Genomic DNA, 15,817 nt, shown 5'->3' with positions numbered 1-15,817 from the left:
TGGTCATTTTCCCTTCAGGCTTTCAATGAACTAGGAACTGTCCATCAACTAATACTTTTGGGGAGATGGTAGTACTGGGATCAATCTCCGGGCCTGACTCATACCAGGCAAGCACTCTACCAGTTGAGCCATATTCCCAACCCATCCAGGGACATTTGAAGCCTAAACTTTCAAACATTAGGAAAAGAAGTTATTTCTCTTTCAGTAAACCAAGGAATTCAGAATGATCAAGACAGCCAGCACTACCTTCCCTTCTCTCTAACCATGTTAGATGTTTCAGTTCCAGCCTAAAGTATACTTACAGCCTAATCTTTCTTAGTCGTCAGTATCTAGTTCAAGATAAAAGACATAACTTGAAAACTGCCATCTTCTTTTCTTTCTGCTTCCTAAATTCCCTATTTGGGGGTCCCTAATGACCTTCAAATGAGTAAAGATCCTAGTCTGAAAATAAAGCTACCTCTGGGTTAGAAGTAAGGGGGTGAAGACAGAATGAGAAAGGAGAGGTCTCCTAAGAGAAGGACTGAGCATCTGTCTCCCTACAGCTATTTGAAGGGAACATGCACTATGACACCCCAGACATCCGAAGGTTCGACCCCGTCCCTGCGCAGTATGTGCGGGTGTACCCAGAGAGGTGGTCGCCGGCGGGCATTGGGATGCGGCTGGAAGTGCTGGGCTGTGACTGGACAGGTAAGGCTGTTTTCCTCTCCAGATCTCACTCACCTGGTCGGGAGAGCACCCAGGTTGTCCTGGAAGGGGAAAGGCCAGCCAGCGCTGGTGAAGACCTGTCACTGGCTCCTTCCATGTTCTTACACCCCTTCTGAACTCAGGATAGTTTCTCAAAGGGATGTGTTTGGTCCTGTTTAAAGGATTGTTTTAGTTCTTCAACCCAGGTCTCTCAAACATAAATCATAACCAACATACTACCCACCCAAATTCAATTAGACCTCCACTCTTCAGGCCAGAGGGCTGTGACTATTGATTTAGGGAAGGAAAAAAAAAAACCCTCATGATAATAAAGTAATCGATTTATGTCTGAATCTGGCCTCCAGATGTTGTGGCCCAGAGACTGCATTTTCGTTTGGAAGCTACATCTGTAAAAGGCATTTATTTGCGCGGGAGGGACCCTGTTCTAGAGGAGCCGATGGGAGCTGGATTTCTTCCCGGTATACAGCCAGAATCTTGCTTATTCCTTCCCCCACCAGGTGGCACTGGCCTGGGGTCCGGCTTCTAATTCTCCCCTAAGGATGAGGCCTGGAGCCCATCTTTCCTTCCCCCCATCCCCGTTGTTTTCCAAGTGAGGGCCCTGCCCTTCTGAGTCAGACCTCACCCTCTTCTCTGGGCACCAGCCCTGCTCTCCCTTTAGAGCTGTCACTAGCTGCCAAAATGAGCTTCAAGGAGCCACCCTGGGCTCAAAGCCCAACCCAGTGCCAGGAGGAGCAGCCAGTAGGCTGAGCTGTGCTGCCCCTCCCCACCAGGGCCCCAGGTATTCCCATTTGCCTGTCTGCACTGTACCTGCCACCAGCTCACCCAGCAGGATGGCATGAAGGATTAATAAGGGCATGTCAGAGAAGTGCTTTTGGCTCCCAGGGAGAAAAGTGTTGCCTGTATGTGGCTGTAGTACACGGAGGAGCCCCATTGAGGCATATAGGCTGGGAACAGGGCCCCAGTTAGCCATTCTCTCCTTGGAATTGAAGACCCTCCCAATGAATACATTCTGGCAGGAGGACTCTTTCCCCCTTATGTAGGGCAATGCCAAGTTCCCTGCTGCCTGCTTAATGTGTCACCTGCCATCCCACACATACTGGCCTCCTAAGACTTGGATTAGTATTGTAGGGGACACAGAAGTTTTCAGACCAGTGGCTTCCAAATGTATTTGACCACTATCCCCAGTTTAAAATAAATTTCTGTCACTACTCTGTTCACTGAGAAACACACCCATACAAGTGTTCATGAGGATATAGCATGTGGTCAAGGGCTTGGATTCTAGATACAGATCGCTAAATTCAAGTCCTGTCTCAGCCATCACTGTCCGCATAACCTCGGGCAAGTGACTATGTCTGTGAACTGGAAAATTGGGGTGATAGTAGCATTGCACCTAGGATGATGAACGTGAAATGCTTAGATTACTGCCTGGCACCTCACAAACCTGTGATTGGTAAATGTAATGGAAAGAAAAGGCGCCCCAAAACAAGTGTTCATCCTTACAATATAAGTACACTCTGAAATATTACAGTTCAGATTTTTTTTAATGCTACTCCTGACCCATTAAATTCATTGCACAACCTATTGATGAGTGTGATGTGAGGTTTGAAAACAAAAACAAATGCACAGAGCAAGATCAACTCTTCCTTCATAGACTAGCACTGAGCCTCAGAGAGAGAAAGAAGCCACTTTACCTTTGGTCACTGAGCTACCTAGGGACCAACTCAAACCTCTCTACAGTTCTCTGTCCTTCTGTGATATGCCTCTCCCAGCCTGGCCCTGCTTTATGACTGCCTGGGGAGTTGCTAATGACCTCTTTCCCCCAATACACCCTGTCCCCTCTCCACTCTGACCCCATCCTGTCCCAAATTGTACTGCCGATAGTGATAGTTAGCAACAGGTTTCTCGTTTCAAAGCCCTCAGAAGATCAGAGTGGAGGCGTGCGACCCTCTGCCCAGCCTCCTTCCCTTTGAAGTCAGACATCTGGTTTGAATTTTGTGGGAAGGCTGCTGTTTGATGGGCAGTTACCTTGGAGTGTCCAGTACAAACAGTGGACAGAGAGACCAGTGCTGTTTTCACTATCAGTGTGTAACTACACACACTGCCCTCTGCCACCCAGCCGGCCCTGAGTGTCCCTGGATTTAACTTTATCTTCACTGACCAACTAGCTGATGTACCCCAAAACTTTCAGAAACTGTGACTTTTTTTTCCTTTTTGAATTTCCATCTATTTCTGTGACTCACCCTGAGTTCACTTTTTCATTCTTCCTTCAAAAAAAAAGTCAGCAGAAAACTAAAGGGCTGAGTTGAGCTGCTGCAGCTAAATAATTTGACAGGGCCATTTCGCCAGTAAGTTTGTTTGTGTTTCAGATGATTACTTCTTGCTTTGCTGCCTGTAGTTTGCTTTACAATTGAGTTGGAGATACTTATGACACAGTGACAAATTTGAACTTACAAACTAGGACGCATTGAGGTTATTTGCTATTTACATTGAACGGGAGGCAGACGTGGTAAAGAGAACTATGAAAGGTTATGTGTGTAGTATTTAATAGCAGAAAGGTAGGAAGTCGACCGTGAAAAACCCATTCAGTGTATTTAGCAATTTCCTTCAGCTCCTGGCTTTATTAAATGGTATCCTGAAGAGTGTCTGACAAAGGCGCCTAATCACATACAATAGCAGCAAGGAGCGTGTATAGAAATGGGAGAAACAATGTACTGACTTCTTTGGGGCATCTTGCTGGAGAGCAGCTCTGGGATGCAGATACCACCCCACACACCTAGAGAACACCAGTTTCCAGAACCCTTCCCACCCCACCCAGCCCTTGACTCATAGCCCCATTCATTCTTTGAATGGTTACTGGATGACTGACTGGCATGAGCAAAGACATAAGCAAATGAATGGATGAGTGAATCACCTAGAGAGCCCCCCCTTCCCCCCCCCCCCCCCCCCCCCGCCACAGCCCCCACCCCCATCAACACTGATGGCCTGCAGCCAGGTTTGGCCTCACCAGGTTTTATGGCTCATTCCTTATTATCACATCTGGGATAAGCTGCCAACATCTATGTGCCTGGAGATTTACACAGGGATTTTTGTGGCTGCTTCGTTGAGGGTTGCATTTTAGAAGAGCTAGCCAGACTGGGCCACCTCCTCTCCAGGCGTCAGTCTGCTGGAGCCAGTCATGGTACCTCCCTTCAGCCAGGCATGCACAGCCCCTGCTGCCACCTTGTCCACCATGCCTTGCTTGCTTCCTTCCCAGCTCCCTTGGTATCAAACCCCCCGCCCCACCCCTGTCTGCTTCCCTTACTGACAGCCACTGTCTGGATACAGCAAGCACCTGAATGAATTTGCCGCACCATGACCTGAAATTACTTTCACCAGGTCTGAATCCCTTTCAATCCGTATTCCCCTCCATGCCATTTGGAGCAGACATGTTCACAAATGGCTGGGGTCTCCCTTCCCACAGTTAGATTTCACTTACGCCTACTGTAGGTAGGCCCTGAGGTCAGACTGCTTTGTAGGGTTAGCCCAGTTTCCAAAAAGTTCCGTTGGGAGTAAAGAGACATAAGGGTGTAAAGAAAGAATCTATATCTGCATGAAATGGGAGTGAGCAGGAAGGTCTGCCCTAGGCATGAAGGGAGGAGGGGCAAACAGGTGCATTTTTACACCTAATGGGGGTTCACTTCATCCATTCAACATAAAGATTTTTCAGACTAGTTTTCATAACCTTGTGTGTGTCCATGTGTGTGTGTGTGTGTGTGTGTATGTGTGTTACTTTCACTCCTGTCTTAAGCAGAAAAGCTGGATGTGGTTCAACCCTGCACTGCTCACCTCCATTATTACCTCTAGTGCTTTTATGCTGCCCTGGGGGCCTCTGTTGTGACCTCTACAGCATGAGCTTGTGTCCATATCTCCATCATAGCTGCTTCTGCAGCGCTACCAGGTTCTCATTCAACTTGGCTGATGCTCAATAAGCAGAGGTGACTTCAGGGCTTGGGCACATGTGTGCATCTTTGTTTTCCTTTTCACAAGACCACCATGGGAGAGGAAAATTCATTTAGGGCATGTTCCCCTTGCTGGGTTGTGGCCAGGCTGCTGCAGCATTCTTTCTTCTTGTTTCCCTTTTATAGACTCCAAGCCCACAGTAGAGACACTTGGGCCCACAATAAAGAGTGAAGAGACCACCACCCCGTATCCCATCGACGAGGAAGCCACAGAGTGTGGAGAGAACTGCAGCTTTGAAGATGGTAAGGATTGGGGTGGCTGTTGTATTGTATCTGAGATGATATGGTTGTGGACCAGCCACAGCCAGGGCTGGTCAGGGATTTGGGGTCCCCCGGTCTAGGGGAATTTCAGAGAAGGCATCAGAGAGGTAAAAATATTCACAGGTTGGGGCAGTGGCTATTTTACCACCAATTTAGAAGCATTCAGATATTGTAACAACCAGTATAGCCCCACAAGTGCAAACCGACTGGTCATTTGGTGAGATGAAGTCTCAGTGTGGGAGCCCTCAGCATCCCTGATTTAAGAATGTGAAAGAAGGGGCTGGGACGATGGCTCAGAGGTAGAGTGCTTGCTTTGCATGCATGAGGCCCTGGGTTCGATTCCTCAGCACCACATAAGCAGAAAAGGCCAGCAGTGGTGCCGTGGCACAAGTGGTAAAGTGCTAGCCTTGAGCTGAAGAGCTGAGGGACAGCGCCCAAACCCAGAGTTCAAGCCCCACAACTGACAAAAAAAAAAAATAATAATGTGAAAGAAATGATTCTTCAATACAATGTATTACATCTTCTATGACTGAGAGCAAGTTGAGGACACAGGCAGAAATAAGAAGAGGCACTCTCCACCAGCTCTTCAAAACATAGGAGATCCTCATTTTTGGATCATTTCTTCACTTGGAAAATCTGTAGTCCTCATTTTATCTTCTAAGCAACATCCAAGTTAGATTAAAAACAGTTATTGGCAGAGCCCAAAAGTAAGTCACATTTTAAATCATATCATTTAGGCCACCAACTAACTATTAGACCATTCCCAATAAGTCACAAATTCTGGAACACCTGGCATTTTTGGATGGAATTTTAAGTTTGACAGCCTCCATTTACAGTAAACTACTGATTATTATTAACTGTTCATTACTGAGTACTATTAACTGTCCATTAAACAAAAGGAGGGAAGACTGGGGAAGGGACTTGAAAATGTAGGGATTTAGTGCGATCTGTCAAACCTGCACACGAAGCCATCTGAAGTGTGTATGGAACTGCATGGATGCAGTGGATGGCTCCCAAAAATGGCTACCAGGAAGAATGGGAGGAAAGCCAGAAATAAATGCTGAAGTTGTGTGGCGGCAACATGATAATTTAATGCATATGCTTTGGGGAATGTGCGTTTGTATAGTGTGTGGGTGGGGAACACAGTTGGTCAGGGTTAGTTGAACACAGAATCCTGACATTTTCATGAACTTGTATTTGTTTCATAAAGAGAAATAGATGTGGAGAATCTTCTAGGTCATGTTTAAGACAGTTTGAGAGCCTAGCATGGAATACATAGGAAGTTAATATATACAGTATTAAATTCACAGAGTTAACTTGCTGGGGTGAGGGACAGAGAAGGAGGGGTTCTATCTAAACAGCAATCCAAAGGAAAATTTAAGGGTTCTGCTGTGAGATTTCAGGAGTTTATTTTTAATACAATTTAACCATTTCTAGTGGTTTGTTTGATTTGAGGTTTCTTTGATAGGCCCTCCTTCCCTTCCCCCCACCCCCTTTTATTTTGTAAAAGATCTTTTTTTGTGTGGACTTGGGTTCCTGAGATACAGTATGCATGTAAACATTAGAGATGAATTATGGTATATTGAATTACTCTATATTTTCAAATGGAAAAATAGACATTCAGAAATTGTGGAGAGAAGGGGATGGCTAGGGCTAAGGGCTGACTTTTCCAAGCCACAGGTTGATGCTTCTATAATAGATTCCATGTGTTTCTGCTCCACTCAAGCTGACGTTGGCCAGGGGTGGGCAAACATTAAATATTCTCCCTTGGGAAGGAGGAGACAAACAGGGTCTGCTGGCAATCTGTCTCCTGCTGCTAAGGTCAGCAGTGTCCTGTCCACCTAGACACCAGCCTAACCCTCCCTTCCTGTCCACAGTGAGCAATTTGTTTCTACCAGTCTGCTGTTCCCTTTAGACGTCCTCACCTGCATTTTGAGCCTTCCTTTCGGAAATTCCTCTCTGGGAACCTAGGAAGGGAAGTGAGAAGGCCAAAGACCCCACTTCCTCCCTGCTACCCGTCAAAGCCACAGCAGGCAGATATCCAAATTTGAGTTCCTATTTCCTTCCTTCCCACCAACACATCACCTCCACTTAATCATGTATTCGGCACTGGCTCATACTAAATTTTTGGATCTGGATGGAGAACCCCAAAGAAACTCTTAGATCAGTCTTTGGACCCAGGCAGGTAACCTTCTAAAGCAGATAATTAGGAACCATTCTATAGTCACTTGTTTGGTTTCTGTGGGGAAAGCATTCTCTGCTTCCCCTGAGATCCTGGCCTTCGGGGACTCTCAATACAATGTAAATATGCTTTTCATCCTGGTGAGCACTTGGCTTGGTAGCCTTCAAGTCTTGCCTCTTCATTTTACTAGCATGTCAAATGGCCCAACCAGAGGTGCCACTCTCTCTATGTCTTCTGAAATAAGAAGTGTAGCACCAAGAGATGAGAAGAGGAGTAAACAAGCTGGCCTCATGGTTGAGGTCACTTTTATTTCACTGGCCAGCACCTCCCAGGCATTTCAGCCTCTCCTCATGCTAATGGGCTGCTCCATCACTTCTGAGAGCCAGGCTGGCAGGAGATGAGATGATCCCTTTTTGGGAGCCAGCCTTCCACTGAGGCACTGGGGAGATATTCTTCTCTGGCATTTAGGGAACAGCAATTTTCACATTTGTCGGCTCTCTGAGGTAGACAGAAGAAGCTGATTAGAGCCTGCAGCCATTTGGTGGCCTCATTTATAATTGCTTACTATGGAAACCACTGGCAGACTTGGCTCTCACGCCTGGGAAGGATGAGACCAAGGCCTGACCCAAAAGCCAGCAATCGCCAAGATGAGTTAAATGAATAAGCAAGGCAGCCACTTCTTTTTGCACTCTCCACTCAGGCCTTGCCAGCCATTTAAATAGCACCACTGTTGCTATTCTGTAGACCCATTGCATTTGCCTTTCTTTCGGATTATTTTTTTTCTCTCTCTCTCCTCCTTTTAGACAAGGATTTGCAGCTCCCTTCAGGATTCAATTGCAACTTTGATTTCCCTGAGGAGCCCTGCAGTTGGATGTATGATCATGCCAAGTGGCTCAGGAGCACCTGGACCAGCAGCACCAGCCCCAATGACCGGACATTCCCAGGTAAGCCCACTGAGGGGGTGATGTCAGATGAAAAGCTAGACTACTCCTCAGTTTTCAGCTGCAAATGCTTTGGAAGCTTTGTCACCTTCCACTGCAGAGAAATTCTTTGGTCTGGGCCCACAAACCACCACATTCTAGCTGGTTGGTGGTTTCCAGCCCCCTCCTGTGATTACAGCATAGCCTGGGATCTAGGAGGGAAGGAGAGAGGGGGGGGAGAGGAAGAGGGAGAGAGGAAAAAGAAAGAAAAGAAAGAAAGAAAGAAAGAGAGAGAGAGAGAGAGAGAGAGAAGGGAGAGAGAGAGGGAGGGAAGGAGGGAAAGAAAGAAAAGGAAGGAAGGAAGGAAAGAGAGAGAGAGAGAAAGAGAGAAGTGTGTGTGTGTGTGTGTGTGTGTGTGAGAGAGAGAGAGAGAGAGAGAGAGAGAGAGAGAGAGAGAGAAAGAGAGAGACAAGATAAAACAAAAAAGAAGCAATTTGAGGTCCTAGGAGATGGGAGGAGTCCATCAGAGTCCCCTTGTCCCTGTCTGCACAGCCTTGGAGGATTATTCCTAAATTGGCTCATTGAGAAAACAATTGGTCTTGACTCTGACACACACTTCTGATTGGTTCCTGGAGCCAATCAAATCAAGTGATTGAAATGTTGTCATGCCCTTGGGCATGATACCCATGCTGTGCCTAGCAGAGTTGTCTGGCACTTGGTCTCAAAGAATTTTTCTGCCAGTCCTTAAATTATTGTTATGCCTACCCTTTGGTTTTCAGAGAACCAGATCTCTGAAGACAGTCCAGCCCTGCTTATAGAGATGGTTGGCGTTTAGACCTTCTAAACATAGAAATAAGAATTGTTTACCATCTCCACTGTCACATGCTTTAACAGTAGCCTTCTGGTAAATGTGTAACGGAATATTTCCAAGGACTGGGGGAGAAAAAAAATCCCAAACATGCTTTATAACATATGCCACTTTCAGTAGTGTAAACACTCGCCACATTTCAGGTTGAGCCACCAAACATACGATTGGAGTTAGAGTTGAGAGAAACAAGTTTTTCCATTTTATAGATACAACAGACCTAAATAACCTCTACAGCAGAGATACTAGTGAAATATATTAAAAGAATCTGCTTGTGTTGGGATTGGTAGTATTTGTTACCTTTCCCATAATTTAACTTTTGGTAATGGTTATATTTAACAAGCTTGCAAAATTCCAGAAAATGTAACAAGCAGCGCTCACAAAGCAGGTATGCATTGGTCCAACATGCCATTCCTTAACTTTCCATTTTCCTGTACCTTCAGCCTGGACCTTAGACACCCCCATAAACATTTGAGGGGAAAGGGGTTAATTGTGGGAATTTAATAGACCAAATGTTGTCAGCATACGATGGAGAAGGGCTAAAATATTAATGTGGTGGGGTCATCTCTATTGACTTCCTCAGAGCTACTCCACGGTAGATCACCCCAAGGGGCCAGTGGTGTCCCCTGTTCCCAGGGGATGTCGATGGGGCTGGCACTAGGAGAACACTTGTAGTCCACCTCCTGCCATGGCCTCCTGCCATAGCCCACACTTGGCTCTCCCAGAGGGTCACAGTGTCTGCTCTGAAGAAAAACACTTTCGCATTTCAAGTGTTTATCTCTTCATCATTTGAGAGGCCACTAGGAGAGATTAGTATCTGAGGACTGCCACTGCCTCAGGCATAGGAGAAAACACTTACCCCAGTCCCAGCCTTAATCGCCTCCCCTTCTCACTCACTGGAATAATGTTTAATTAATATAATGAGCCTCTTGCACATTGGAAAAAAAAATACTTATTTTTATAACCCAGCCTGGATTTTTTCATTTCATTTCCTCTCCTTTGAGACTTCCTTCCCAATTAATTGGTAGTTTTCCCCAACCCCCATCCTTTATCTGACGTTGGGCAGGTTAGTGGGCTGTAGTTGGTGTCTGTATATACATATACCGCATGTCTGTGGAGGAAGGCGTCTGTGATCTCTGTGCATGGCTATTGTCCATGTAATCTTGTGAGGTGTGTGATAAAGGTGCAGCTTGGCACAGCCATTCTGAACCATGGGCTGTTGCACACATGGTCTCCATAGCGTCAGATCTTATTGAGTGTCCATTTTCAGATATTTCTGGCCCTCTCCCTTACACTCTTCTAAGCAGATTTTCTCTAAGAATGTCTGAGGTCAGCCCTGCCCAGACTTCAAGGTCACTACTTTGAAAGTAGTCCTTCTGGATGAGCTTCAGTCACCTCCCTTTGGCCCTGGCCTGTTCTGCTGTTGTCTTTTCCTTCCCTCCACCCCATCCTGGTCCAATCACAGCCCTCACCTGAATGCCCCATTTGTTGACCCTTGCTACTGGTTGGGAATTCTAGTCTTTGTCCTCATTCTAGTTGATTCATTTGTGGTTTGGGCGGGCTTCTCAGAGCTGGCTCCACAAAGCAGGCACAATTCCAACCTTTGGCTGAATGGATCAGGACAGAGAAAATTAAGGCCATAAGGAACTGCTAGATGTAATGTCCTTCAGCCCTTAAGATATTGAGAAGGAAAACAATTATTTTCTTCTTCCAGAGGAGTCCCTGAAGTTTGGAAAAGTGGCACTTGTAACCTGCCTCTGGGACACCAAATCATAATATTGTTCTCAGAGCTCTTCCCTCTCCCCGCCTCTGATGATTTCCAAACTAATTTTCTCTATTTTCCACTTCCTTTCTGCTTATAAAACTCAAAAGCAGCCCGTTAACTGGAGAGAACACTTTTTTCTTTCTTTCTTTCTTTCTTTTTGTCCAGGGTGGTCCTTTCTTCTTTAAAAAAAAAAAAAAAGAAAGAAAGAAAGAAAGAAAAGAAAAAGAAAAGAAAAAAAGAACGGGGGCCCTGAGGGGAGCAGTTGGGAGAAAGGACACAGCTGTGCATGGTTAGGGGCAGGGCAAATGCTAATGGGTTCAGAGTGGCTGGCGCCATGGAGTCAAACCTGAAAGCCACCGTGTCACCCATACTTTGCTAAGCCACAAAAAGGAGACCATTCTCCTCTTGGAGAGAAGTGTGCCAAGGGCTTTATCCCTTTATTGGATAGGTAAACAGAAGTAATTAAATTTCAGAGAGGAGATGTCTCCATCTAGGGAAAGGGAATGAGGGATGAAAGGAAGGGTAGGAAGAGAGGAAATAGCCATGTTGAAATCTCACGCACAGGCCATTCGATGAGAAGTGTCTATGGAAACTACTAGCATTCCTTAGATATTTTCTGATTTAGCTGTTTTCTCATGTTTTCTTTCTCCCTCCTTCCCACCCGCTTTTCCTTCTCCTTTTAAGTCAGCAATTAGTTCTGTTCTTTTGGCTAGTGGTAATCGTTGCTTGAGGCTGACAAGACACCCACTGGTTTTTATTCCACTGTTTTTGTTTTTCAAGATAGTCTTTCAAGTCACTTGGAATTTCTTTTTTTAGCCATTTGCTTGTGGCTGAGCTGCCTGAGTGTATTCATACCAATCCCCGGGGAATGGGTTCCAAATCCACTGACCCCTGGTGGTGACAGAGCAGCCTGCCCCTGTTCTCCAAGAAGACTTTTTCCTGTAGCTACAATGACAAAAGAAAGTGTTGCCCTTAGTAGAGCTGGCATATTTCCTACCTACTAGCTCAGCTGCTTTGATCATAAATGGTTTTGAGGAAAATCAGAGTCACATCTTTAAGGAACAAGATGATTGGGTTGGCCCAGGCATCCAGCGCTGCAGTGTTTCATATCAGAGTCCAAGCCACATGCAGCTACTTAAAATTTAATTTTCATTAATTAAAATTAATACAGCTAATGCTTCAGTTCTGCTGTTGCACCAGCCACGTTTTATGGATGCAGTAGTCACATTGTATTGGTCATTGCAGATAGAGAATATGTCTCATAGTACAGAATTGGATAGTACCACTATAGGGTATTTGTACATTAACATGAAAGCAACCTTGAGTCCCTTACTGATACATTCATTCCTTGGCTTGATGTAAACCAAGATTCAGTAATTAGGGGATGAACCCTTGCAGAAGTATTGGTATTGTTAGCCTTGTGTATCATTCTACCTCACTTTGCAACTATCATAAAGTAACTATCATAAGTAGGTAATACACTGGTGTAAGATATATTTCTAGTCAGTCAAAAAGAATACCAGTCACTCACACTTGTAATCTTAGCTACTCAAGAGACTGAGATCTGAGGATCACAATTCAAAGCCAGCCCTGACTGGAAAGTCCATGAGACTCTTATCTCCAATTAACTACCAACAGCTAGAAGCAGAGCTTTGGCACTAGCCTTGGGCACAAAATCTCAGGGATAGCACACAGGCCCTGAGTTCAAGCCCTGGGACCAGCACAAAAAAAAATTTTTTTTAAAGAACACCTTGAAAAAACACTAAGTAATACAACAACAATAATAATAATAATAGTGATTATTGCCGTCATCAATGTCATTATTGTTAAGAACGAGGCATACCTAGAGTTAAATAGTGCTGTGCCAGGTCAGTTTGATAATCCTCAGGTATATGGTGTTCCTAAATATGTATATCAGCCCTTTGGTTAACCTTATCAAGTTTGATCACAGTGTTACTTCATGCCAATAATATCAAATCATAGAAGTGATATAAGGAAAACAAGCAAAGCCACTTGGGGTAGAATACTATCATGAAAGGACCTTTACTCCATTTATATAAAGAATTAATAGAATGGTTCTTTCACCCTGGGTTTAAAAATTAATTCAGGTGGAGTAAGTCAAGAACCTTAGCATTCAGATTTAACAAATGTCAGCTATTCCTTCAAATTTAAGTTGTAGACTTTTGAACTCCTCAGTGGGGCTGTTTTGATGCAGATTGGGTCAAAGATAAAGGACATTAGAGTGGAAGGTCAGAGCTGTGGTTCTCTATGGCTATGCATAGAAGCGGATTAAATGTCAATGGTTGGTGGATGTTATTGGCAAAGTCCAAGGAAATAACTGATCAATGAACTTACTTATGATTTGGCTTGATTTTTGACCATGAGCTAATAGTAAACTGTATTAAAAAAAATAACAAAACTGCGCTCAGAAGATCAAGTAGGAACAATGTAGAAGCTGGATTGACATTAGATTGAATTACCTTTAGAGAGATGTTACTGTGGTTTGGCTGGGATACCACCACTGAAAATGTAAGGGTAGAAACATCTCAGGAGGTCGACCATGATAGATAACAAGAGACCAAGAACAGCTTGGCTAAAAAAGAAAGCCAATGTTGAAGGAATAATGTCAACTAGGAAGGGATAGAGTGGAGACCCTTATTTAAGGGAAGGAGGAAAGTATCTCTGGCTTTGTAGTAAATTCAACAGTATAAAGAAGCTGTTGCCTGTTTCTCTAGAAGTCTGATTGGCTGTGTTCCCCAGCAGAGTGTGGATTGACAACAGAGAGAACCAATGCCAACAAGACTGTCTCCATGGCAGAACTTTTTTATGAAAGCTGACATAACAAACACCAGCTCTAGATAGACCCATTCAAAGACCAGCTTGAAAACCTTATTGTGTCTGCAGAATGTTCTATTGTAAACCTTGAAAACATCCTGCTGAATTCATCCCAAACCCATGTTTTCCTTCACTGGTTGTTAATTTGAGGATCTTAGCACAGGCAGACTGACCTTGGAGGCCAGTTGAGGGGCTGACTCATGGTTTAAGTATGACCTATACTAAGAGACTACATCTCCTGCTGTCCTAAATATTCTTTCAGATGGTTGTTCTAGTAGGAGGGCAACACGCTAGCCAGGAGATGTATTTGTTGGACAGATGGCGTGTTTGGCTTTGTGATAGCCAAAAGGATGAAGCTGGTGATTTATTTCAGGGTTTGGTGAGGTGTAGACACAATTGAATCCGTTGCAATTCAATTGGGCCCAACAGCACTCACGTGCTCATTGGACCCTTAAGCCGCTGAAGCCAGATGGGACCATAAATCGCCAGGTGAAATATCAAGAGGCCCTCTGTAGAGACAGCAGCGGGTTGAACGGCCCAAGCCACGCTGGCCTCTGCTCTTCCTCTCTGCCCTCTTGAACCCCTGTTGTTCCTTCCTGTGTGGTTGTTTTCTGTGCGTTGTTGGCAACAACAGATGTTTTGAGTCAAGGACCGAAGCAAAATGCCTCCCAAATATGTCAGGTCCAGGAGGGATTATATCTCAGGAACATTATTTCTTCATTTTATTCCAGCAGCTCGATGTATTTCCCTTCCATTGTCTTTTCATTGGAAACTATCTATTGCTGACCTCACAGCCATCGGCTACAAGAACAAGAAGGTGGCTCCTAGCAGGCAGGGTTGGCTTTTAGTCAGTTGACAATCCAAAGTGCTTTTCCTCTAAAGTCCAAGGAAATCAATAAAGTAGTCCCTGCCTCCCGCATGACATGCTAACCCTTTTCACTGTCAGATAATCAACAGCCACGGTATGCTCAGAGCTTCTTTGCTATTTGGCAGTGATGTGCCATAAGTTGGGATATTCCAGGACAAACTGCACTTGCAACATGTGTTTAATCTCAGTATCTATGTACGAGTGTCATAGATACTCAAAGAGGGGTCAATGGAGATCCAGCCCTGTAGCCAAAACCTTGGAAAGGGGACATTTAAAGGAACGAGGAGGCTTTGTTTCCTGGGAAAGCGCAGACTAGATGTCTCAATTCTTTATGAGTGAAAATGTTTCTACATTAGCAGACAGAAACTGGCCACATTCCATCAGGGAGAGAAGGAAGAAATGTGTCCAAATGACAGCAGGACGGCTTAAACCTGGATTGAAGAAGTTCTTGACAGTTCAGGTTGTGACCTACACAACTCATTGCTGATGTAGCCTGTGGAGGCTCCTTCTCTAGAGAACTTAAAGTGAAGGATGGAAAGTTGGATAATGTTCTTGGAGACGTTTTGGCATGCTTCTTGGGGGGGGGGGGGCAGAGCAGGGTTTCCCTGTCCCAGATGACCGCCTTTTCCTTCCTTCTTTCCTTCCTTCCTTCCTTCCTTCCTTCCTTCCTTCCTTCCTTCCTTCCTTCCTTCCTTCCTTCCTTCTTTCCTTCCTTCGTCTTTCTTTTTCTCTCTTCCTTTCTTTCTCTCAATCTTTTTTCTTCCTTCCTTTTACTTTCTCTCTTTCTTTCTCTCTCTTTCTCTTTCTTTTTTCTTTCTTTCTCTGTCTTTTTCTCTCCTCCTGTCTCTCTTTCTCTCTCTCTTTCGTTCTTTCTCTTTCTTTCTCTCTGTCTCTCTGTCTTTTTCTCTCTTCCTTTCTCTCTTTCTTTCTTTCTTTTTTTCTTTTTTCTTTTACTTTCTGTCTCCTTTTTACTTTCTTTCTCACTTTCTCTTTCTTTCTCTCTCTCTTTCTCTCTCTCTCTCTCTCTCTCTCTTTTCTTTCTCTCCTGCCAGTACTCAGCTTCAACTCAGTGCTTTGGCTTTTACTTGGCTTTTTCCTCAAGACTGCACTCGGCCGTTTGAGCCATACTTCCTCTTCTGGCTTTCTGCCAATTAATTTAAGAGTCTTATGGACTTTTCTGTCTGGGCTGGCTTTGAACCTTGATCTTCACATCTCACCCTCTTGAGTAGCTAAGATTACAGATATGAGACAGTGGTGCCCAGCTTGAAGCCCCACTCTTGATGGAGGACCATGTCATCTTTTGTACATTGACACAAAACACATGGTGAGCAGTGCAGGATGCACGAAGTTGTTTTCTGGCATTAGGGCAGCTGTGGGGAACTGCCTTATTCCAGAGAACACTGTGTTACCATCCTCAG

General features: G+C 44.7%; 1 protein-coding gene across 2 annotated transcripts in view; it reads left to right on the top strand.

The window, feature by feature from the left end:
- Nrp2 (neuropilin 2) overlaps nucleotides 1-15,817 on the top strand; it is a 125,214-nt gene that overhangs the window by 66,738 nt on the left and 42,659 nt on the right. For both annotated transcript variants that reach the window (XM_042678995.1, XM_042678996.1), the window contains exons 10-12: nucleotides 543-687; nucleotides 4,830-4,946; nucleotides 7,950-8,090. In XM_042678995.1, the coding sequence (XP_042534929.1) occupies nucleotides 543-687; nucleotides 4,830-4,946; nucleotides 7,950-8,090 (403 nt within the window). The remainder of the gene's footprint in view (nucleotides 1-542; nucleotides 688-4,829; nucleotides 4,947-7,949; nucleotides 8,091-15,817) is intronic.

The sequence above is a fragment of the Dipodomys spectabilis genome, unplaced genomic scaffold (genome assembly GCF_019054845.1).
Source record: "Dipodomys spectabilis isolate Male_0828 unplaced genomic scaffold, ASM1905484v1 ptg000051l, whole genome shotgun sequence".
Taxonomy (NCBI): Eukaryota; Metazoa; Chordata; class Mammalia; order Rodentia; family Heteromyidae; genus Dipodomys; species Dipodomys spectabilis.
Note: the sequence above shows the minus strand (reverse complement) of the source record. Positions and strands in the feature narration are given on the sequence as shown.